The sequence below is a fragment of the Lepisosteus platostomus genome, chromosome 18, assembly GCF_059453375.1.
Source record: "Lepisosteus platostomus isolate fLepPlt1 chromosome 18, fLepPlt1.hap1, whole genome shotgun sequence".
NCBI classification, from domain to species: Eukaryota; Metazoa; Chordata; class Actinopteri; order Semionotiformes; family Lepisosteidae; genus Lepisosteus; species Lepisosteus platostomus.
The window spans coordinates 17,646,637-17,671,033 of NC_142628.1; the positions used below are offsets into that span (position 1 = coordinate 17,646,637).

Below are 24,397 nucleotides of genomic sequence, written 5' to 3' on the forward strand. Positions count from 1 at the left end.
CTTCTTGAAAACCATGACTCTGGTTTTGTCCAGATGGGCTGTCAGTGCCCAGGTCTCTCAATAATAATAATACAGTGTGTGATCTCCTGTCCCAGCCTGAGGAACAGACAGTGAGCCTGTCTCTCAATAATAATAATACAGTGTGTGATCTCCTGTCCCAGCCTGAGGAACAGACAGTGAGCCTCTCTCTCAATAATAATAATAATAATAATAATACAGTGTGTGATCGCCTGCCTCAGCCTGAGGAACAGACAGTGAGTCTGTCTCTCAACAAAAATAATAAATTGTGTGACCTCCTGTCACAGCCTCAGTAACAGTGAGTCTAATGCTCTATATGTTTGTATGTCTTATGATGTGTGTATTGTAAATGTCTGTAGATGTTTTAACACTGAAATGTATCAGTCGTGCCAGTAAAGCTCCTTGAATTGAGAGAGAGGGAGCAGGAGGGAGAGGGAGGGGGAGAGTAGCTCCTGTGGGGGGGTTGGCCAGGCTGCTATTGGCTGGGAACAGCAGCAGGCTCCTCCCCGGTGCTGTGGGATAGTGAGCCTGAATGGGAGAGAGAGGAGCAGGAGCACGTGTGTGTGAGAGAAAGGAGACAGACCCAAGCTGTCAAATGGTGCAGAGCTGCTGTGAGCTTAGTGCTGCAGTGTGATTCCAGGTCTGAAGGAATCTTTCCTTCCTCGCTCTGCAGACAGTGGCGGCTCCGCTGGGATCTCCTGAGGCCGGGCTGACGGTGGGATGTGCTGCTGACAGAAGGGCAGGGAGCCGATGCAGGAGACCAGCTCTTGCTCTGGCTGCTGCAGATTTCTGCTGCTTCTCTTGGGATTTTCCCTCACTGCTCTGCTGCTCGTCTCCAGCCTTTCTGCCAGCGGCTGGGCTTTCCCTCACTGCTCTGCTGACTGACTCCAGCCTGCCAGCGTTTGATCTTTCCTTCACTGCTCTGCTGCCTGACTCCAGCCTGTCTGCCAGCAGCTGATCTTTCCTTCACTGATCTGCTGACTGACTCCAGCCTGTCTGCCAGCGTTTGATCTTTCCTTCACTGCTCTGCTGCCTGACTCCAGCCTGTCTGCCAGCAGCTGATCTTTCCCTCACTGCTCTGCTGCCTGACTCCAGCTTGTCTGCCAGCGCCTGATCTTACCCTCACTGCTCTGCTGCTCGTCTCCAGCCTGTCTGCCAGCGCCTGAGCTTTCCCTCACTGCTCTGCTGCCTGACTCCAGCCTGTCTGCCAGCAGCTGGGCTTTTCCTCATTGCTCTGCTGCCTGACTCCAGCCTGTCCACCAGCATGCGCAAGTGACCTGCCCCCTGCTCTGCCGGAATATCATCTCTCTTCCTTCTCCAAACTTTCTCCTCCTGGCGCAGTGGATCCGTCTGCAGTAGTCAGCAACCTTGGCACTCAGGGAAGGGGTTGGGATGACACACTGTTACTGTCTATCGTGCTGGAATTGCACTGATACACAGGGAAAGGAGAAAACGTGCTACAGAAAATCCAAATGGGATGCTTGGCCAAGCAAGAAATTGGCACATGAGCTGAGCTCACTAACACGATAAGTTAACTGAAGAATATCTCTGCCTGCATGGTATTTCGGAAGTGGGGTGTCTGGTTCACTGTACACCCAAACACATACTGTAGACACATATAGTACTGCACACAGACATCTCACACACACAGACACTCACATGCAGTCGTGCACACACACAGACACACAGACGTGCACACACACAGACACACAGTCGTGCACACACAGTCACTCACACACCCTTATACAGTTGTCACGGAAACTCACACAGTTGTTGCACATACAGACACATAATGGTTAACAGACAAATCAGTACACAGTAACAGTTGTTCACACAGCAATGAACAAGTACAAACACAGCTGTAAACAGACACAAATTAGTGTACACGCACACTCACAGTAGTGCACACACAGGCACCCACAGTGAATCTGCGTCTCTGGGTCAGATCACACTTGTGTGTGCACATTCTCTTGGCCCATGGCTTGATCTCAGGTGTTTGGAAATCGGACCTTGGATGGTGCTGGAGAATCTGCCTGGAATTCTGTTGGACCTTGTGAGGATTGTGTTTGGTTCAGCTTGTCTTGTCAGAGGTTTTGAGGAGTATTTTGGTCTTGAGGTGGACCTGGCTGGTCACTCGTGTCTGGACTGTGCTCCAACTCATTGCACACCCGTGTCTGGACCGTGGTCCAGGTCATTGGTCACTCGTGTCTGGACTGTGGTCCAGCTCATTGGTCACTAGTGTCTGGGCTGCACTCCAGCTCATTGGTCACTCTGGTCTGGACCGTGGTCCAGCTCATTGGTCACTCGTGTCTGGACTGCTCTCCAGCTCATTGGTCACTCTTGCCTGGGTTTGGGCTGGACCTGTTGACCATGCGGCGCTCCAGCACGGACGAGACTCCATACCGACGCAGCCCCTCTCTGGACAGCAAGCCGGGGTCCCCACCCCCCAACCCCTTCAGGCGCTACAGCAGCAGCTATGGGAGCCCCTTCAGCTTTGGGCTCCATGCGGCCCCCGGGCCCCAGACCACCAAGGGACGCTACACCTCCCCCAAGGGCAACAAGTACGTAGTGTTCTACCTGGACCTGTCCTTCATCCTGCTGCTGGAGCTGCAGCGTTGCAGACTGGCCAGGGCCTGCCTGGGCACCGTCAAGGGTCTCATGGTGCTGTTCAACCTGCTCTTCTGGGTGAGTCAGGGAGCGCTTCTCCGTCTCTGTCTGCATCTCTGTGTGTCTGTCTGTGTTTCTGTGTCTGTGTGTGCATCTCTGTCTGCATCTGTGTGTCTGTGTGTGTCTGTGTCTGCGTCTCTGTGTGCATCTCTGTCTGCGTCTGCGTCTCTGTGTGCTTCTGTGTCTCTGAGTGCATCTGTGTCTCTGTTTGTCTCTGTGTCTGTGTCTCTGTGTGTGTCTCTGTCCATGTCTGCATCTCTGTGTGTGTCTCTGTGTGCATCTGTGTCTCTGTCTGCATCTGTGTGCATCCGTGTCTCTGTCCGCATCTGTGTTTCTGTGTCTCTGTGTGCGTCTGTGTCTCTGTCTGTGTCTGCGTCTCTGTGTGTGTCTCTGCGTCTCTGTCTGTGTCTCGATATTAAGTTTCAATTTTCAAGAAAAAATCACAATGTTATACGGTGTTAGGATTACACTGGCACATCCTCTGGACAATACTGTGGTCTTACCGGCTCCTTCACCTGACCTGTCTCTGTGTGGACAGACTGTGTGGAGTGGGGTGACTGTGTGGACAGACAGTGTGGAGTGTGGTGGCTGTAGACAGACTGTGTGGACAGACAGTGTGGATTGTGGTGACTGTGTAAAAGTTCTGTTTGAAGTTTTCCACCAGAGATGATGGGTGGTAGTGGGGTGGGCAGACTGGAGGTGGGAAGAGATGTAAACAGACAGTTCTGAGAATCAGTGTCGTCCCCCGAGACTCAAGCTTTATCAACTCTCTTCTCAGAGACGCTGTGCTTCTGTAACACTGAAGAAGCTCATTTTCTCTAACCAGCACACAGCTGCTCTCATTTAAATAACCTTCCTCAGCAACCATTAGGAGAAACATCAGCCCACAACATGATTCCTACTCAAAATAATAACAATCGGGCCCTCCTGCTCCAGCCAGCCTGGAATATCTTATTGATCTTTATTAATTATTCATCTCCTGGTTGTTTATTGAGGTCAGTTCAGTTGTATGAAAAGAGGCAGCAGTATGTCCCTGTGTCCACCCTGTGTCTCTCTCTCAGTCTCAGCCCTGTGCTGTGGGCAGCGTTACTCTGTGTCCACCCTGTGTCCCTCTCTCAGTCTCGGCCCTGTGCTGTGGGCAGTGTGACTCTATATCCACCCTGTGTCCCTGTCTCAGTCTCGGCCCTGTGCTGTGGGCAGTGTGACTCTGTATCCACCCTGTGTCCCTGTCTCAGTGTCGGCCCTGTGCTGTGGGCAGTGTGACTCTATATCCACCCTGTGTCCCTCTCTCATGACTGTGCTGTGTGTCCCTGAGACTCTGTGTGATTCAGTGTGCCAATTTGTTAGTAGACCTTTTAAAGATTCATCCGCCCTGCTGTTGTAGCCACAATAAGCCACTGGTATTGTAAGATACACAGACTGTATCAGCACATACACTCTTCCTCTGTCATGCAGCTGTGTGTCTGAGTTTCTCTGCATTAATGTGTTAAAGACCTGTGATACCCACCTTATCTCCTTTCATCGTAATTAATTAATATGAACAGGGCTCAGTGCCGTAATGTGAGACTCAGGCCTGCCTGCCTGTCCCAGATATAGTGTGTACTTGTACTGGGCTTCCCTGCTGAGAGATATTCAGCCCCACACAGGGTCGAGAGCCCCAGCTGTGTGTCAGGAGTGACAGACTGAAAGTACCTTTAAAATATCCCCCCTTCCAAACCAGCAGCTCTATCACCATGCAACTCACTGCTGGCAGCCCACTGAAGCTCAACAGGTGTGAGCCTGGTCAGTACCTGGATGGGAGACTCCTGGGAAAGCTGAGGCTGCTGCTGGAAGAGGTGTGAGTGGGGCCAGCAGGGGGCGCTCACCCTGCGGTTTGTCTGGGTCCTAATGCCCCAGTATAGTGACGGGGACACTAAACTGTAAAAAGGTGCCATCCTTTCAATGAGACTTAAAACAAAGGTCCTGACTCTCTGTGGTCAATAATAATCCCAGGGCGTCTCTCAAGAAGAGGAGGGGTGTTACCCTGGTGTCCTGGCCAAATTTCCCCCTGGCCTTTACCAGTCATGGCCTCCTAATAACCCCCCTCTCTGAACTGGCTTCATCACTGCTCTCCTCCCCACTGAGAGCTGGTGTGTGTGAGGGGACTGGAGCATCATCCAAGGGGGGCTGCACACTGGTGGTGGAGGAGGGGATCCCCATTACCTGTAAAGAGCTCTGAGTGGAGCTATCGTTATTAAAACACAGTCCTCTTCCCAGCTCAGTACTGACAGCAACTGAAACATAGATAGTGAGAGAAAGAAGGGGTGAATGGGTGAGAGAGTGAGAGGGTGGACACGAAGATTCACGTGTGAAATATGAATATGGTGTGTATTTAGAACTGAAAATGAGGATATTTCTTTGCACAAAGGGTTGAGGGTGTCTGGAACAAACTGCCCATTGATCCCAGGGTGGTCCCCAGATCAGTCAGCTACAAACAACCAAAAGAGTGGTCTCTCATTTGTAAACTTCCTGATGTTCTTGTGAACTGAGCCAGATATTAACATGAAGGATGTTCCCACTGTGCTATCCTTTGTGTGTGTCAAAGCCACACAGATCTCCTCTGATTGAAATACTTTTGACTATTTTATTGTGGACATTTGAATATTTTAGTACGAGCAAAGCATGTGATTCTTGCTCTCTGTTTAAACACCCCAACTGTTTCTTTGCCAATACCAAAATGATTATGAGGAAACGAAAGAGAGAGATGAGTGTGTCAGTGTGTTTATAGAGAGCATGCTGTGTGACATGTTTATAGAGAGTGTGCTGTGTGTCACTGTGTTTATAGAGACTGTGCTGTGTCAGTGTGTTTATAGAGAGTGTGCTGTGTGACATGTTTATAGAGAGTGTGCTGTGTGTCACTGTGTTTATAGAGAGTGTGCTGTGTCTCAGTGTGTTCATAGAGAGTGTGCTGTGTGTCACTGTGTTTATAGAGAGTGTGCTGTGTCTCAGTGTGTTCATAGAGAGTGTGCTGTGTCAGTGTGTTTATAGAGAGCATGCTGTGTGACGTGTTTATAGAGAGTGTGCTGTGTCAGTGTGTTTATAGAGTGTGCTGTGTGTCAGTGTATTTATAGAGAGTGTGCTGTGCATCAGTGTGTTTATAGAGAGTGTGCTGTGTGTCACTGTGTTTATAGAGAGTGTACTGTGTGTCAGTGTGTTCATAGAGAGTGTGCTGTGTCAGTGTGTTTACAGAGAGTGTGCTGTGTCAGTGTGTTTATAGAGAGTGTGGTGTGTATCACTGTTTATAGACAGTGTGCTGTGTCTCAGTGTGTTCATAGAGAGTGTGCTGTGACAGTGTGTTTATAGAGAGCATGCTGTGTGACGTGTTTATAGAGAGTGTGCTGTGTCAGTGTGTTTATAGAGAGTGTGCTGTGTCAGTGTGTTTACAGAGAGTGTGCTGTGTCTCAGTGTGTTCATAGAGAGTGTGCTGTGTCAGTGTATTTATAGAGTGTGATCTGTGTGTCAGTGTGTTCATAGAGAGTGTGCTGTGTCAGTGTGTTTATAGAGTGTGATCTGTGTGTCAGTGTATTTATAGAGAGTGTGCTGTGCATCAGTGTGTTTATAGAGAGTGTGCTGTGTGTCAGTGTGTTTATAGAGTGTGTTCTGTGTGTCAGTGTGTTTATAGAGAGTGTGCTGTGTCTCACTATGTTCATAGAGAGTGTGCTGTGTGTCAGTGTGTTTATAGAGAGTGTGCTGTGTGTCAGTGTGTTTATAGAGAGTGTGCTGTGTGTCAGTGTGTTTATAGAGTGTGCTGTGTGTCAGTGTGTTTATAGAGAGTGTTCTGTGTGTCAGTGTGTTTATAGAGAGTGTATTGTGTGACAGCCCAACGTCAGTGTATTCACAGTGTGCTTGAAGAAAGGGCTGTGTGACAGTGTGTGTCCTCTGTGTGGGTTTGCAGTGAGTGTGATTAGCTGATTTTGAAAGAGAGGTGGTCACTACCAGCTGGTGTTTCTAGGGAGGCTGTGATGAGGACATCCTGACAGCTCGCCTCGTCTTTCTTTCTGCATGTCTCCCTCCCTTTCTCTCCTTCTGTCTCAGCGGTGTGCTGCAGTGTGCTCTCTCTCTCTCACTTGCAGCTGGGCGGCTGTGGGCTACTGGGAGTGGGCATCTGGCTGGCCGTCACCCAGGGGAGCTTCGCCACGCTCTCGTCCTCATTCCCCTCCCTGTCCGCCGCCAACCTCCTCATTGCCATGGGAACCATCGTCATGGTGGTTGGCGGTCTGGGGTGCGTTGGGGCCTTCAGGGAGAACAAGGTCCTTCTCCTGAGTGTGAGTCTCTCTCTGTCAGACAGCATCAGCGTCACCTGGTGCTGTGTTGGTATAGCAGGGTCTGTGGACTGTGGACTGGACTGTTGACTGGTCTGAGGACTGGACCGTGGACTAGACTGACTAGACTGAGGACTGAACTGACTGGACTGGTCAGATTGGACTGACTAGGCTGACTGGACTGAGGACTGGACTGACTGGACTGAGGACTGGGCAGACTGGATGGGACTGGGCAGACTGGACTGACTGGGCTGTGGACTTGACTGAGGACTGGACTGAATGGGGACTGAACTGAGGACTGGGCAAACGGGCCAATCCTAGTGCATGAAGAAGCTGGTGCAGGTAATTCTGTGGTGTGTATTTCCTACTGTATTGTCGCTGTGCTCCTCTGTGAGTGTCAGCCAGGCTGGCTCTGCTCAGCGTCTCTGGAGGCAGTCAGCTCTCAGCTCTCAGCTCTCAGTCACGAGCTGCAGAGTACAAAACCCGCCTCACTTCGTGATGAGGATAAGAAACCCCTCCACCCTCCTCCTCGCGGCTCTTGAACAGCTTACCTGCACATACTGCACAACTGCATTCATTCTAAGTTCCTTGAATGATTTATAAACTTGGAAAAACGGATTGATGTAGTTTCCCTCTCACTCTGACCTGCCAGGGACCCCAAGCCTTTATCTCCATCTGCAGTCTGTTATCAAAACACTGACTGTGCACTCTGTTTGCATGAGTCAGGCAGCACCTGACCCCTTTAGAGCTTTGAAGAATCACAGCCACTTCATTTCATCAATAACAACTTTCTGGGGAAAAGGGACTGTGCATTTCTATTTAGAGAAAGTTCTCTAAATAGTTCTAAACTGTTCTGAGAAAAATGTACAATGTATTGAGATTTAACTGTCATTTTCTCTCTCTCAGAACAGCAGGGCAGGCTTCATGTCCATTCAGCTTCCATCCATCAGAGAGGGGCAACAGCTGAGTGCACAGGAGCACAGCCCCTATGTCTCTATTTCTCACCTCTGTCCCCCAGACACCTACACAGCCCCTGTGTCTCTATTCCACACCTCTGTCCCCCAGACACCTACACAGCCCCTGTGTCTCTATTCCACACCTCTGTCCCTCAGACACCTGCACAGCCCCTGTGACTCTATTCCACACCTCTGTCCCTCAGACACCTGCACAGCCTCTGTGTCTGTATTCCACACTTCTGTCCCTCAGACACCTGCACAGCCCCTGTGACTCTATTCCACACCTCTGTCCCTCAGACACCTGCACAGCCTCTGTGTCTGTATTCCACACTTCTGTCCCCCAGACACCTACACAGCCCCTGTGTCTCTATTCCACACCTCTGTCCCTCAGACACCTGCACAGCCCCTGTGTCTCTATTCCACACCTCTGTCCCCCAGACACCTACACAGCCCCTGTGTCTCTATTCCACACCTCTGTCCCTCAGACACCTGCACAGCCCCTGTGACTCTATTCCACACCTCTGTCCCTCAGACACCTGCACAGCCTCTGTGTCTGTATTCCACACTTCTGTCCCCCAGACACCTACACAGCCCCTGTGTCTCTATTCCACACCTCTGTCCCTCAGACACCTGCACAGCCCCTGTGTCTCTATTCCACACCTCTGTCCCCCAGACACCTACACTGTGTCTCTATTCCACACCTCTGTCCCTCAGACACCTGCACAGCCCCTGTGTCTCTATTCCACACCTCTGTCCCTCAGACACCTGCACAGCCTCTGTGTCTGTATTCCACACTTCTGTCCCCCAGACACCTACACAGCCCCTGTGTCTCTATTCCACACCTCTGTCCCTCAGACACCTGCACAGCCCCTGTGACTCTATTCCACACCTCTGTCCCTCAGACACCTGCACAGCCTCTGTGTCTGTATTCCACACTTCTGTCCCCCAGACACCTACACAGCCCCTGTGTCTCTATTCCACACCTCTGTCCCTCAGACACCTGCACAGCCCCTGTGTCTCTATTCCACACCTCTGTCCCCCAGACACCTACACTGTGTCTCTATTCCACACCTCTGTCCCTCAGACACCTGCACAGCCCCTGTGTCTCTATTCCACACCTCTGTCCCTCAGACACCTGCACAGCCCCTGTGTCTCTATTCCACACTTCTGTCCCCCAGACACCTACACAGCCCCTGTGTCTCTATTCCACACCTCTGTCCCCCAGACACCTACACAGCCCCTGTTGTCTCTATTCCACACCTCTGTTCCCCAGACACCTCCACAGCCCCTTTGTCTCTATTCCACACCTCTGTCCCTCAGACACCTGCACAGCCCCTGTGTCTCTATTCCACACCTCTGTCCCTCAGACACCTGCACAGCCCCTGTGTCTCTATTCCACACCTCTGTTCCCCAGACACCTACACAGCCCCCGTGTCTCTATTCCACACCTCTGTCCCTCAGACACCTGCACAGCCCCTGCGTCTCTATTCCACACCTCTGTCCCTCAGACACCTGCACAGCCCCTATGTCTATCATATCTGAGCCCAGTATATCCAGAAAGATCATTTCCTGCTCCTTGCTCCCGAGAAGGGCTCCAGGAGTCTTAGAGAAAGCTTTGAGACTATCTGAGAGAAGAGGAGGGAGACAGAGGCAAGAGCAACAGGAGGTGCAGGGAGAGAGCTGCTTGGTGCTCAGTGTGTGTGACCCTTATAGAGACCCCCTCTCTCCCCTGTTCATCTTCCTCCAGATCACTGCTGACAATGACAGGAGAACTTGCTTCGGTCAGAGTGGTCAAGGACAGTTACAGCAGTGTTGACGAGTTCTCATGTTAGAGCTCAGTAGGATTTTAAGAAACTGATGTACGACCCTCTCCTGCCATGAGCTCACTGTACGCCTCTCTCTCTCGACAGTTCTTCGTTCTCCTGCTGCTCATCTTCCTCCTGGAGGCTCTGTCCATCATCCTCTTCTTCGCCTACAAGGATGAGGTGAGGTCACTTCTGTGTACAGGAGTTTTTCAGCTCTGTCTTCTCTCCCCTCAGCTCTGTCTCCTCTGTGTCTCCTCTCTCTCCTCTTTGCTTTGCTCAGCTCTTTCCTCCTCTCCCTCCCTAGTGAGTGTGGGATTTCTCAGTGGTGAGAAATTCAAGGTTATTTGAGGATGAAACTCCGTGTAAACATCCTCTGTTTTATTATTATTATTATTATTATTATAGAGAGAAAGGCTCACTCTCTGCCTGTGTCCAGTTTCTGTGAATTCTCCTCTCTTTGTTTCTCTCTCTGCCTCTCTCTTTTCTTCCTGCCAGTCTTTCACTCTAATTCCTTTCCAGTTGCCCTTGCATGCTGTTTGCTCTCCCTCTCTCTGAGCTGAATTATTGATGACAGTGCACTGTTAGTAGGATGACTGGGCTGAGAGGAGACAGAGGCCATTAAAACAACACAATTGATTGGAGGCATTTTGCACAGAGCGAGTAACCCCCTGGGAACTTCACAGGAAAAACCTCTGAAGTCACTGAGAGAGAGGCTGTCTGTCCTCTCTCCTCACTCTGCTCTGTAGAGACACTCAGTGTCAAATGAATACTCCATCATCAGACCTGAAGGTACCACAGTGACTGGCCAGATTCTACACCATGAACTCTAACACTAATCATCCATTTTCTCACCACTTTATGCAACATGGGGCTGGGGGTAGCCTCTCCCAGCTAGCACTGGGTGCAATGCAAGGCAGCGTACATCGCAGGACAGACACTGACACAGACACACTCATCCCAGGGCCACGTATACCACAGTTATTATGTCTTTGGACTGGAGCACCCAGAGGAAATCCACACAAACACAAGGGAGGACATACAAACTCTACGCAGATAGACTGAAGCCAGAGCACCAATCTGCTGCTCATACTTTAAAAAACAGCAGCCACATCACCCTGCAGCTCACAGCTGGCAGCCCACTGAAGCTCAGCAGGTGTGAACCTGGTCAGTACCTGGATAGGAGATGTATGGGAAAGCTAAGGCTGCTGCTGGAAGTGGTGTTAGTTGGGCCAGCAGGGGGCGCTCACCCTGCGGTCTCTGTGGGTCCTGATGCCCCAATATAGTGTGATGGGACATTATACTGTAAAAGGCACCATCCTTCAGATGAGGCATAAAACCGAGGTCCTGACACTGAGGTCATTAAAAATACCAGGGCGTCTCTCGAGAAGAGTAGGGGTGTAACTCTGGTGTCCTGGCCACATTCCCCCTGGCCTTTACCAGTCATGGCCTCCTAATTACCCCCCTCTCTGAAGTGGCTCCATCACCCTGCTCTCCTCCCCACTGAGAGCTGGTGTGTGTGAGGGGAAATAGAGAGAGCTGCAGACGATTTCCAGTCGTTGCAATTAATACCTTTGAGCAAAAAACACAAAAGAAAAATTCCAATGTGCAGAGTTGGCATTAACTTCCGAGGAAACACAAAAGAGCATCATCCAGGTGGGGCCCCACACTGGTGGGGGTGGAAGGGATCCCCATTACCTGCAAGGAGCTCTGAGTGGAGAGTACAGAAAAGCGCTGTGTAAGTGTGAGCAACTATTATTATTATAACCAGGACAGAACATGTCCCCCAGAAGTGAGTGCTCATGACACCGCGCAGCGCTGCTCTGCTCCTGATGTGTGTTTGTGTGCAGATAGACCGCTATGCCCAGGCTGACCTGAAGAGGGGGCTGCAGTTCTTTGGCACCGAGGGGAACATTGGCCTGACAAACGCCTGGAGCATCGTCCAGACAGACGTGAGCACAGCCCTGTAGCGGCCAGTCATTGCTGTTCTTCAAGTCCGACATTAGAACTGATTCTCACTGGCGAACCTGAATACTCCCAGAGCTCACACAGGCAGGAGAGGAACCGGAAAGTATTCACCCCCTTGGACTTCTCCACAGTCCGAGTTGGAAACTCAAATAGAAATACTTTTATACACCAAGGAACACAAATGACTCTATAGTGTCTACATGGAAAGAAAGTTATCATTTCTTACATTTAATTTAAAACAAAACACTGAGAGATCTGGGTTTCATAAGGATTCGCTCCCTCACTATGACACCTCAGATTGAGCCTGGTTGCATCTAGTTTCCTTGCAAATTTACTCTAACGCTTGTATCCACTTGCGGTCAGTTCAGCTGGTTGACCTGATTTCAGAAGTGCTGCTGTCTGTAGAAGGTACCTCAATTGAGCTGCCGTATTGCTCTGAGGAGCCCCAGTTCTGGGGGGCGGGGGGGATAGTGGAAACAGATCTAGGTTGCTGAAAGCTTCCAGGAACTTAGTTAGGTGCAGATAATTCAGAACATGACCAGTGACACATCCAGAGACCAGAGACACACCCAGAGACCAGCGACTGACAAACAAAAAGTGAGCGCTATGCCAGGCTAAACTGAACCCAGCTCATCACCCTGTGAGACACACACCATCCCCACATGAAGCAGCAGGACTGGGGCTCTTATCAGCAGAGAGTGAACAATGAGTGGAGTCAAATACAGGCACATCCTTGAGGGAAACCTGTTTAAGTCAACAAAAGACCTTAGACTCACATTCCAATAGGACAATGTCCCCAAGCCTGCAGCCAGAAAGACACTGGAGTGTCCTCGGAAGAGGAGGATGTGTGCCCTTGATTGGCCCAGATCTGATCCCACTGAGCATCCATAGAAAAACCTGGAGATTGTGGTTCACTGATGCTCCCTGTCAAGATCCACAGGGAAGAGTGAGCAAAGAGCCCCTGATGCAGACACAGCTGCAGAGACTCACTGCTGTAATTGCTACAAAAGGTGCTTCTACAAAGTATCGACTGAGGGTGCTGAATACTTCAGTAAATAATATATCTTCTGTTTTCATACATTTTTCCACCAGAAAAATCACTGCCCCTATAAATGGCTACTCATGTTATGTGAACTGAGGGAAAAACAACTCATTTCATGAATTAACAATTACGGTGGGAACAGCACTTCTCATTGCTCAGGGGTGAAAACATTTAGAAAAATCTGTTCATGTGTGTGTTACAGTTCCGGTGCTGTGGCGTGTCCAATCACACAGACTGGTTCTCCGTGTATAATGACACGCGTGTGCCAGACTCCTGCTGCCTGGAGTACAGTGAGAACTGCGGACTGGAGCGTCCAGACACATGGTGGACAGCGGTGAGACCGGGGGTCCAGGGAGAGGGAGGAGGGGGGACAGAGAGGGAATGTGCAGAATCCTGACTTGTGTCTGTCTGTCTGCAGCCCTGTTACAAGCAGGTGAAGAGCTGGATGCAGCACAACCTGCTGTCTCTGTGGGTCTCCGCCCTGTGTACGGGGGTCACTCAGGTGAGCAGGACACTGCCAAGCTGTCTGTGGGGCTCCGCCCCGTGTACGGGGGTCACTCAGGTGAGCAGGACACTGCCAGGCCGTCTTTGGGTCTTCCCTACTCCTCCCTTTCTGACAGGTTCAGGCCCTCCCAGGACTCCTCCACTGCTGTTATAAAAGCCAACCATTTAACAGAAAGAGGTGCTTTTATATTTATTCCACAACACTGGATTATCCGCAACGTCAGGTCCAACAATGAAAACAAATACCCAGAACCACGAAAAACAAACACTGAGCCCACAGTGCCACCTGCTGGCCACTCTTCCTCAGAACTAGCTGCCTGGAGCTGGAGTCTGTGCTGAAACCTGCCACACATAAGCCACTTCACCTGCAGGTAAACAAGTAATCTGCACATCGGCTGCAAAGGAACAAGTAATAGGTTAATTCCATTCTAAAAAAAAGAAGAAAGAAAACACGTTTCGGCCATGGAACCTCCTTCAGGTGTGAGAAAGACAGGGCAGTAAGCAAAGGTAATGTAGCAGGAGAACAAAGGCTGGGAGAGAGGAGGAGTGAGGGGTGGGAGCAGGGGACAGAAAGAGAGGCCAATCAAGAGGTGTGAAGTCAGGAGTCAGGATAGGTGTAGAGAGGTGTGAAATGAAACTTCCAATGAATAGAGAGAATTTAGAAGAAGAGTAGTCTGTTGTTAAGAGTAGGGAGAAGGTATGATCCTAGCTGCAGGATAATTTTGGTTTCTGTAGACTTCTCTTTTATCAGCATGGAATAAACCTATTACTTGTTCCTTTGCAGCCTATGCATGCTGACGCAGTTACCCACCTGATCTACACATCGGTAATTTTTTTCCTTTTCCTAAAATCTCGGTCAGGAAGCCTCTATATCCACGTGTTGTCTGGGGACAGAATGTCCAGCTGTCCTCCTAGCCTCTAGGATGCTGTTGGGCCGGGGGCACTGTCCAGCTGCTGTTCCTTTAAGAGGGGGCCTTGACCTTTGACACAGTCTGACTACCTGTTTCTGTTGCTGGCCGTCATGGTTTCATCAGTCTTTCCTTGTCTGACACGCTGTCCGTCTCTCCGTCAGATCCTGGGCCTGGCCTTTGCCATGACCATGCTCTGCCAGGTGGCCAAATGTGACACCTTCTACGCCTAGAGCTCCCAGAGTGCAGTGCTCCTCGGGAAGAGTGTCATACTGGGATACAAGCGCGACAGTGTTGTTGGCTTGTTCCCGGACTGCTGAGCCCTGAAGTCCTGAGTCGTGGCGCCGAATTTGGGGAGTCTGTGGTCGTGGCCCTGTCTGCTTCGTTCCTGCTCTGCTGCCCCCTGTTGGAAATGCGAGCTCTCAGAGAACTCTGCTGAAACAATGGAGATTTATTTCTGCTTTGTGTCTTTGAAGCTCTGCTGTTGTCATCTTTATTTCAAGAGATATTTTGAATATCTTTCAGAGGGACTCTGAAAAGACACTGTTCAATGTCACTGTCCATCCGACTGACCACACCCTGGACCACAGCCCCACAACTGACAGACTGACCACGCCCTGGACCACAGCCCCCCCGACTGACAGACTGACCACACCCTGGACAAGGGCACCAAGCCAACAGACACTCCTTTATGATGGCTCCCTCAGATCAGACTACCCAGGGCCAGCCTGCCTGGCTGCTGCGGATGTGGTCTGGACACTGAGGGTCAGTAGGATCACTGGACACTAGCATGACCCCGACCCCAGGGCCTGGGCTCACACTCAACTGTAAACTAGAGTCTCAAAAACAATTCCAGATTATCTCCAGATAACATTGAAAAAGAATAAAAAGCCATTTCTAATGACAACAAGGTGTTGGAACGTTTGTTTAATTAACTGGACTGCAACAAGACTGTACCAACTGCACAAAGGCAGTACTGAACTACTGTCCGGACTGGACACACCACTGTCCCTGACTGTACTAACCGGACACATTGCTGTCCATCGCTGTACTGAACTACTGTACTGACAGGACACCACTGTCCCTCACTGTACTGAACTACTGTACTGATTGGACACCACTGTCCCTCACTGTATTGAACTACTGTCCTGACTGGACACTACTGTCCCTCACTTTACTGAAATACTGTCCTGACTGGACACCACTGTCCTTTACTGTACTGAACTACCGTCCTGATGTGGTGAAGGCAGGAAAGAGGCACACAGAGATGCACAGAGAAGTCATGAGATCAAACCCAGGAAGCGTTACAGTTGGAGTCTGAGACAATGATCAGCCTCTCTTTCATTTTCTGGGCCCACAGTGGAGGGTCACACACATGTCAGCAAAAGCCTTTATTTGTCTGCATTAACTGCTTGGATTTCCATCCATCTATGAAATTCTGGGCTCTCAAGCTATGAGTCCGTCTTCAGGACGGACAGCAGGAGACATGGTGATTTCTGGAACAAACTGTCCAGCCATTTCGCTGAACCAACTCGCTTGGATCTGGACTGGATGAGAGTCTGGCATCGATAAGCAAGACAGGCCAAATGGAGAGATTTCACTTAACCGATATTTCTTTCTCACGTCAGCGACATATTATGTGTGGAGCAGGGGGGCACTGTCTGCAGCTGTCTGCGCAGGTCCGATCCAGAGTGTCACAGCAGGTCATAGAAGTAATCCAAGCCCTGGCCAAGTTCCCATACAGACACTCCTGTCCCCAGTTCTGAAGCCAGGTCCAATCGCATCTGGATAGACTGGGGAGAGAAGAGAGTGAGACAGGTGAGGAGAGGGAGACAGGTGATGAGTACAGCAAGACAGAGTAGCAGGAGAGTGAGAGTGAAACAGATGAAGAGCCCAGTGAGACATAGGAGCAGGAGAGTGAGACAGGTGATGAGTACAGCAAGACAGAGAAGCAGGAGATTGAGACAGCTGAAGAAAGGGAGAGTGAGACAGGTCAGGAGCCCAGTGAGACAGGTGAGGAGAGGGAGAGTGGTGATGAGCACAGCGAGAAAGAGGAGCAGGGGAGTGAGACAGGTGATGAGCACAGTGAGACAGAAGAGAGGGAGAGTGAGACAGGTAAGGGGCACAGCGAGACACCTGTCTCACTCATAAATAAAAAAACAGAAGCAGACACAGAGACTACAGACACAAAGCAGTGCCACATTCAGGCACAACAACACAAAACCTGCAGGGTGGAGGCACAGGCAGGCAGGCACAGATACAGGGTGAGGGGCAGCAGCACAGCGACTCACTTTTAGTGTGGGGTAGTAGACCACATGCTTCACCCCACTGCTCCTGAGCAAAAGAAAGAGACGAAATAACAGCATCAGGGTTTGATTATTGCTTACAAACTGGTGTCAGGAGTCAGGGAGGGGGGTGGACACAGGGAGTCGGAGATGGGGGTGGACACAGGGAGTCGGAGATGGGAGTCGGGGACAGGGTGGACACAGGGAGTCGGGGACGGGGGTGGACACAGGGAGTCGGGGACGGGGTGCAGGCGGACTGACCTCTTGTACTCAAAGTAGTGTTCAGCTGTTTGCTGATCCCACTCCATGCGCGGTTTGTACTCCTTCAGCAGCTCTATGTACCTGACTCAGAGGGACACAGAGAAGACACTGAACAATTGTTACCATCACAGTGTGTCGCAGGGGCTGTGCGTGGCCAGTGGAGGTGCTGCGTTACCTGCTCCCCAGGACTGGCTCTCCGCCCCCTTGCCGAGAGAAATCCAAGCCATAGAAATTGAGTCCCAGCAAAATTTTGTGTCTCCATACAGCCTTGGGGTCCAGCACATGCACACAAGCACGAACCCAAGGCAGTGGAGCACTAGGGCCAGGCCTGCCGGACACAGATAGAGACACTGAGACAGTGCTGCGGTCACACGGTCATGTGCAGGTCAGGCTGTGCGCCAGAAAGAGTTCTGACCTGCTAGGAGTGGAGTAGTCATAGGTCATCAGGCTGAAGCCGTCCACAGTGGGAGCCAACTGCTCAAACTCCTGAGGACCAAACATGCCCGGCTGGTCAGAGCTGAGAGGAGAGAGAGTTCAATATCGATATCAACGAGTTGGCAGGGTTGTTGGAACAGTCTGCAGCTCCTGGTCTCACACTACACGACACAGAGATCAAGTTCCTGCTCTACACAGATGACCTGGTCCTGCTGTCGCCCACAGAACAAGGGCTGCAGCCGAGCCTGGCACTGCTGGAGCAGTACTGTCAGACCTGGGCACTGCCAGCCCATCTGGACCCAGAACAGGGGCTGCAGCAGAGCCTGGCACTGCTGGAGCAGTACTGTCAGACCTGGGCACTGACAGCCCACCTGGACAAAACCTGAGTCATGGTTTTCAAGAAGAAAGCCAGACCTCAGGGAAACAGGTACAAATCCACACTCAACAACAACACATTGGAGCACACATCCAGCTACACATATCTCGTTCTCACCATCAGCTCTCCTGGGAGTTTTGACCTGGCAGTGAAGACACTGAGGGAGAAGGCACTCAGGGCTTTCTACACAATAAGAAGGAGGCTCTTCAACATCAACCCACCAACAAGAATCTGGCTCCAAATATGATAATAATAATAATAATAATAATAATAATAATAATAATAATAATAATAATAATAATAAAAAAAACTTTATATCTGAAAGTGCAATACAACCTATATCCCTATACGGCAATGAAGTGTGGGGTCCCCTCACAGACCAGAGAAAAACACCTAACAATACATGCAGGGCCAAATTAGGCCATAACTAATAAACATACAGAAGAGAGTATTAAAGTATTGGTTACACCTAAGAAACAGCTACCAAAATTCCTACCACCACAAAGCCCTGCTGAGCCAAGAACTCAGCCCAACAAAGAGTTCTCTGAGCCAGCTGGTCTTGAGGCTCACTGGCACAAACCACACCAACACCTCAGAATCAACAACATCAGAGCACAGATCAAACATATTTCACATATTGGGAAACACACAGGAGGAGGAGGGAACAGTTGAACTGGCAGCCCAGTATTTGATCTCTTGTCCCAGCCTGAGGAACAGTGAGCCTGTCTCTCAATAATAATAATAATAATAATAATAATAATAATAATAATAATAATAATAATAATACAGTGTTTGATCTCCTGTCTCAGCCTGAGGAACAGTGAGCCTGTATCTCAATAATAATACAGTGTGTGATCTCCTGTACCAGCCTGAGGAACAGACAGTGAGCCTGTCTCTCAATCATAATAATACAGTGTGTGATCTCCTGTCACAGCCTGAGGAACAGACAGTGAGCCTGCCTCTCAATAATAATAATACAGTGTGTGATCTCCTGTCACAGCCTGAGGAACAGTGAGCCTGTCTCTCAATAATAATAATACAGTGCGTGATCTCCTGTCCCAGCCTGAGGAACAGTGAGCCTGTCTCTCAATAATAGTAATACAGTGTGTGATCTCCTGTCACAGCCTGAGGAACAGTGAGCCTGTCTCTCAATAATAATAGTGTGTGATCTCCTGTCCCAGCCTGAGGAACAGTGAGCCTATCTCTCAATAATGTTCCATGTGTTTGTATGTAAATGTATTACGCTGTGTATATATTGTAAATATCTGTAGACCAATTATGTTAAATGTATTTGCTTTGGCAACACTGATTTATTCATTGGTCATGCCGATAAAGCATCTTGAATTGAGAATTGAGGAGAGAGAGGCTGGTCAGAGCTAAGGCAAAGAGAAGAGAGATTCATTATTGCAAATGAACCCTCTAACCAATTTTTTATAAGGTGGTTGTAACAAGCTGGCCCACAGGTCCAGCATCCTGATTTGTGTATCTTGTTGTTTTCTTTCTATCAGAGGTCCTTCAATGAATTAAGGATGAGACCCTCTACCAGTTTTGCATGGTTCATGAGCATAATATCCACATATCCACAGAAGTCATCCCCGTCTCTAATATGGAAATTCTTATCCCGATTAAAAGGGTGGAGTTGTGGAGTTGAGAGGATGTGGGGGCTCTCTTGTGGCTCCAGGTGGAATTACTGGTGGCTTTGCCACAGTGGTCTTTTATAGGAAAAGGAATTTGAGTAAAACATAATAATAGGAATACAATTTGTCCAGGGCACTGGAGTAACACCCCTGCTCTTTCTGAGAAACATCCTAGGATTTACATATCATCTGAAGGACGGCGCCTTTTTACAGTATAGTGTCCCCGTCACTATACTGGGGCATAAGGACCCACAGAGACCGCAGGGTGAGCGCCCCCTGCTGGCCCCACAAGCACCTCTTCCAACAGCAGCTTTAGCTTTCCCAGGAGTCTCCCATCCAGGTACTGACCAGGCTCACACCAGCTGTGGGCTGAAGGGTGATTTAGCTGCTGGAAATAACTGTGGTGATATAGCAGAAATCTTTTATTTACCTGGGGACTACGCCAGGGGGGATGACCAACACACAGCCAAGCTGGCTCGACCGCAGGGTCTCACAGAGATGGGTGACCAGGTGGACCAGCTCCCTAGAGACAGAAGCCAACATGTTAAGTCAGCTCTGCCGTGAAACAAGGAGAAAGACAGACGATAAAGATACAGACTGACGGAAAGCCAGTGACAGTCTAAGTTCCTCACACTCTCCTGTGTCCTCCCAGCTGACTCCACATCTCCAGCACAAAGCCATCGTACCCCTCTGCCTGTCGAGACACAAGGGAACCCCCCAGAGGTTAGTCTGACAGGGCTACAGAATCCTTACAGGTGTTCTTTACGATGTGCAATGCTGCCTCATTCTGGCCAGGTTAAGAATTACACATTGCTGGCCATCTTAAATAAAGTACTGGACTGGACTGTATAATCTTCTACTGCCCCACTCTCCTCATTTCTCAGCTCCAGGTTAAAACAATTTAACAGGAATGGACATAATAACACTTTATTACAGTACAGACAAAAAGCTCTCTCCCCTCCCCTTCTCCCCTCTGTACCTTTGCCACCTCCACTGCTTCCTCGGCCAGCTCCTCGATCTCGTCTTCGCTGGACAGCACGCTCTCGTAGTCCTGGTAGGACCAGCCATCGAACAGCAGGCGGGGCCCTGCCAGAGCGAGAGGGAGGCCAGTGAGCCTCAAGTCTCGAGGGGTGAGAGAGGTGAAGAGGGAGAGAGAGTCTGCACAAGCTCCACGCTGAGATCTGTCATTTCCAGGGGCAGGGAAAGGCGCTGCTGTATGGAGACCTCAATGCACAAACAGGCACAGTGGAAGACTGCACCAGTACACAGGGAAACACTCAAATATCCAGACAATCTGCACAACAATAATTACAATTTGTGCCATCTGTCACAATCTGTCACAGCCTGAGGAACAGACGGTGAGCCTGTCTCTCAATAATAATACAGTGTGTGATCTCCTGTCCCAGCCTGAGGAACAGACAGTGAGCATGTCTCTCAATAATAATACAGTGTGTGATTTCCTGTCACAGCCTGAGGAACAGACAGTGAGCCTGTCTCTCAATTATAATACAGTGTGTGATCTCCTGTCCCAGCCTGAGGAACAGTGAGCCTGTCTCTCAATTATAATAATACAGTGTGTGATCTCCTGTCCCAGCCTGAGGAACAGACAGTGAGCATGTCTCTCAATAATAATACAGTGTGTGATCTCCTGTCACAGCCTGAGGAACAGACAGTGAGCCTGTCTCTCAATAATAATAATACAGTGTGTGATCTCCTGTCCCAGCCTGAGGAACATTGAGCCTGTCTCTCAATTATAATACAGTGTGTGATCTCCTGTCCCAGCCTGAGGAACAGTGAGCCTGTCTCTCAATTATAATACAGTGTGTGATCTCCTGTCACAGCCTGAGGAACAGACAGTGAGCTTGTCTCTCAATATTAATAATACAGTGTGTGATCTCCTGTCACAGCCTTAGGAATTGAGAGTAAGCCTCTCTTTCAAAATTGTTTTATGTAATATAACTGTCCAAAAATATGTATGAAATGTAAAATTTTCTTATTCTACAGTATTCACTTGGCAACACAGTAATTCATCAGTAATGCCAATAAAGCTTGCTGATCGTGGATTTGAGAGAAGAGCAGAAGAGTGAGAAAGGAGAGAGGTGAAGGGGAGAAAGAGACTGATGGAGGGAGAGGTGAAGGGGAGAGGGAAAGAGAGGAAGATGGAGGGGGGTGAAATAGAAAAAGGGAGAGGAGGCAGATGTCCAAACTCACAGATCTTGATCTTTCTGTTACTCTTCCTCACAGCTCTCATCCACCCTGTTGAGAGAGAGAGACGTTACCCCTGACTCATCGTTGCTGCTGTGCTCTTTTACACCTGTTTCGACGGGCAGCTTGTGATGTTGGAGCTCCCTGTGCTGCTGAATCACACTGCGAGTGTGAGTCCTGTGGGTTTTCAGTGTGTAGCGTTGTGTAGCAATATCTAGTGCTGTGTACTTTTGTGCAACTGCATGTCACCCTGGTCAGAGTCATGCAGGCCCGCAATGTCGTGCTGTGTAGCAGTGTGTACTGTTGTGTAGTGTTGTGCAGCGGTGTGTCACCCTGGTCAGATGCGGGCCTGCACGATGTGTTGTGTAGCAGCGTGCAGTGTTGTATACTTGTGTGCAGCGGTGTGTCACCCTGGTCAGAGTCGTGCAGGCCCGTGATGTTGTGTTGTGTAGCAATGTGTAGTGTTGTGTACTGGTGTGTCACCCTGGTCAGAGTCGTGCAGGCCTGTGATGTTGTGTTGTGTAGCAGTGTGTAGTGGTGTCACCCTGGTCAGAGTCGTGCAGGCCTGTGATGTTGTGTTGTGTAGTGTAGCAGTGTGTAGTGGTGTCACCCTGGTCAGAGTCGTGCAGGCCTGTGATGTGGAAGCTGTCTCGCCCTCGGCGTCGCAGCTGCAGCCACACCGGAGACACAGAGGTCAGCTTTGCCCCAAACTGCTTCGCCACATCGTAGCCATGAGAGTTCCACTGAGAGAGACAGAGAGAGAGCTGAGTCTCAGCACTGCAGTCTCAAACACACACACACACACACACTCCTCAGGAAGAACAAGAGCACAGAGACCTGACTTCAGCTGAGCTGCCTGAGCCTTCGCACTGCTCAGACAGACGGAGAACAGAGTGAAAGCATGAAGAGCAGATGAATGTGAAACAGCCTGCAGCAGGGCACTCACCCTGCAGAGAGGAACATATTCACTGTGTGTATTTTATCACTTTGTCTTATGGATCAACATTTTAGCACGACTTCCAAGGCAAGAATTGCCAATAATGTCTGTGAGGGGGAGGAGCTGAGAACAAACCAGAGGGGCCACATGGCCCATCAGCTTGTTCGGTAGTTAAAAGCTGATTGATTATTAAATTGATTACATTTGATTGTTAAATTTAAGCTGATCGATCCCATGATCTTGTCTAGTCATTTGCTGGAAGGAACCGGGATATCAGCTTCAACATGTCTGGGCAGCGTGTCCACAGCTCCCCCACCCTTTGTGTAAGGGCACAGTGTAAACTGTGCCTCCTGTGCGTTCCCCATGCTGTATGGCACAGCTGACCACGAAGATGTCCTCTTGATGGACTTTGTTGACAGAGGGGGAAGGATTGGCACAAGAACAAGCAGCCCTCTCCCTTACCGGAGTGATGTAGCCGAGCACAGCTCCCCCGAACACTGGCTGACCTGCCGTCTGGGCGCAGAACCGCTGGTGCTCACGAACGATGTCCTTCGCCTTGGGGTCTGACACCACCAGCCCGCGCTCCTGCACTGGCCTGTCCGCCGGGGCCTGATCAACACAGCCAAGTGGGCATGATGACGGACCGGCAGGATGCGAGAACACGCGTGTGCACAGCAGGGCAAAGACACGCTGACCTCTGCCACACCAACAGGCTCAGACCCACCTGCTTTTCGGGGGCTTTCAAGGACGGTTTCAAATCAGATTTGGAGAGCGTGGCGTCCACCAGCAGAACACGCAGCAGGATGGACAGCAGAGAGAGCACAGCTGTCATCTCAACACTGCTCAACCCTGCACAGAGGGGAGACATGCAAGTTAGCAGTGCACTGAGACAACGGGACAGGGCAATACAGAGACACACTGTACAGAGACGCACTGGGCAGGTGTATATACACACGGGACAGGTGTATATAACCACATATAATAATAATAATTGCTTACACTTATATAGCACTTTTCTGGACACTTCACTCAAAGTGCTTTACAGGTAATGGGGATCCCCTCCACCCCCACCACCAATGTGCAGCCCCACCTGGATGATGTGACGGCAGCCATAGTGATCCAGAACGCTCACCACACACGAGCTCTCAGTAGGGAGAAAAGCAATATTCATAGATGGTGTTTAGGAGGCCATTATCTGTAAAGGTCAATGGGAAATTTGGCCAGGACACCGGGGTTACACCCCTACTCTTTTCAATAAATGCCCTGGGATTTTTAATGACCACAGAGAGTCAGGACCTTGGTTTTACGTCTCATCCAAAGGACAGCACCTGTTTACAGTACAGTGTCCCCGTCACTATACTGGGGCATTAGAACCCACATGGACCACAGGGTGAGCGCCCCCTGCTGGCCCCACTAACACCTCTTCCAGCAGCAACCTTAGTTTTTCCCAGGAGTCTCCCATCCAGGTACTGACCAGGCTCACACCTGCTGAGCTCCAGTGGGCTGCCAGTTGTGAGTGGCAGAGTGATATGGCTGCTGGCGAGACGCACGGGACAGGTGTATATACACATATATACAAAGACGCACTGGACTGGTGTATATATACATATACTGTATACAGAAACGCACAGGACGAGTATATAAAAACAGATGGGTATTTGCAGGTCTAAAGCTTAACAAGATGCAAAACCAGCTCTAGGGTTAGAGCACGGTGGCACAGTAAATGGTTCACACTCTTAAGCGAAGTACAAGAACTCCCCTCCAGCTATAGAAACGAGACACGTACCGCGGTTTGGCAGCAGCAACAACCGACTTAGCGCCCTCGCTTCACTTGACCGATACGGAGTTCACAGGGGTAAATCACTCTCCGCAGGTGCCGCTGTCAGTGCATTCCCTGTGTTTAAATTGGTATTTTAGAAGTGTTCGTGTGAACCGACCTGCACCGAGTAACGTAAGGCTAGCTAGCCCGCAGCCAGGAAACTCTCGCTACTCTGTCTCCACCGCCCGCTCGCTAGTGCAGGAGGCGCAGGCCGGAAGCGCTCGCCATTGGCTGCTCTGTGGAGAGAGCCCGCCTCTTAAAGGCACAGAGCAACTT

General features: G+C 50.1%; 2 protein-coding genes across 4 annotated transcripts; one reads left to right on the top strand and one right to left on the bottom strand.

Annotated features, from left to right (window-relative positions):
• The first annotated feature begins 558 nt into the window (after window positions 1–558).
• Window positions 559–15,076, top strand: tspan4a (tetraspanin 4a). The gene is made up of 7 exons (XM_088611985.1): window positions 559–2,703; window positions 6,798–6,989; window positions 9,853–9,927; window positions 11,595–11,696; window positions 12,957–13,088; window positions 13,173–13,256; window positions 14,331–15,076. The coding sequence occupies exons 1-7, from the start codon at window positions 2,389–2,391 to the stop codon at window positions 14,397–14,399; spliced, it is 969 nt and encodes a 322-aa protein (XP_088468111.1). The 5' UTR covers window positions 559–2,388; the 3' UTR covers window positions 14,400–15,076.
• A 468-nt stretch (window positions 15,077–15,544) lies between these two features.
• chid1 (chitinase domain containing 1) lies at window positions 15,545–24,378 on the bottom strand. Of its 3 annotated transcripts, none has more exons than XM_088611983.1 (13): window positions 24,240–24,378; window positions 23,027–23,151; window positions 22,765–22,911; window positions 21,976–22,108; window positions 21,372–21,416; window positions 20,140–20,246; window positions 19,793–19,854; window positions 19,591–19,683; window positions 17,128–17,229; window positions 16,888–17,040; window positions 16,713–16,793; window positions 16,458–16,500; window positions 15,545–15,959 (listed from the first exon to the last, which is right to left on the bottom strand). In XM_088611983.1, the coding sequence occupies exons 2-13, from the start codon at window positions 23,132–23,134 to the stop codon at window positions 15,861–15,863; spliced, it is 1,173 nt and encodes a 390-aa protein (XP_088468109.1). In that variant the 5' UTR covers window positions 23,135–23,151; window positions 24,240–24,378; the 3' UTR covers window positions 15,545–15,860. The 3 variants fall into 3 exon arrangements, with proteins under 3 accessions (XP_088468109.1, XP_088468108.1, XP_088468110.1); XM_088611982.1 differs by having other exon boundaries at window positions 24,089–24,378; XM_088611984.1 differs by lacking the exon at window positions 24,240–24,378 and adding an exon at window positions 23,302–23,325.
• Window positions 24,379–24,397: the final 19 nt, after the last annotated feature.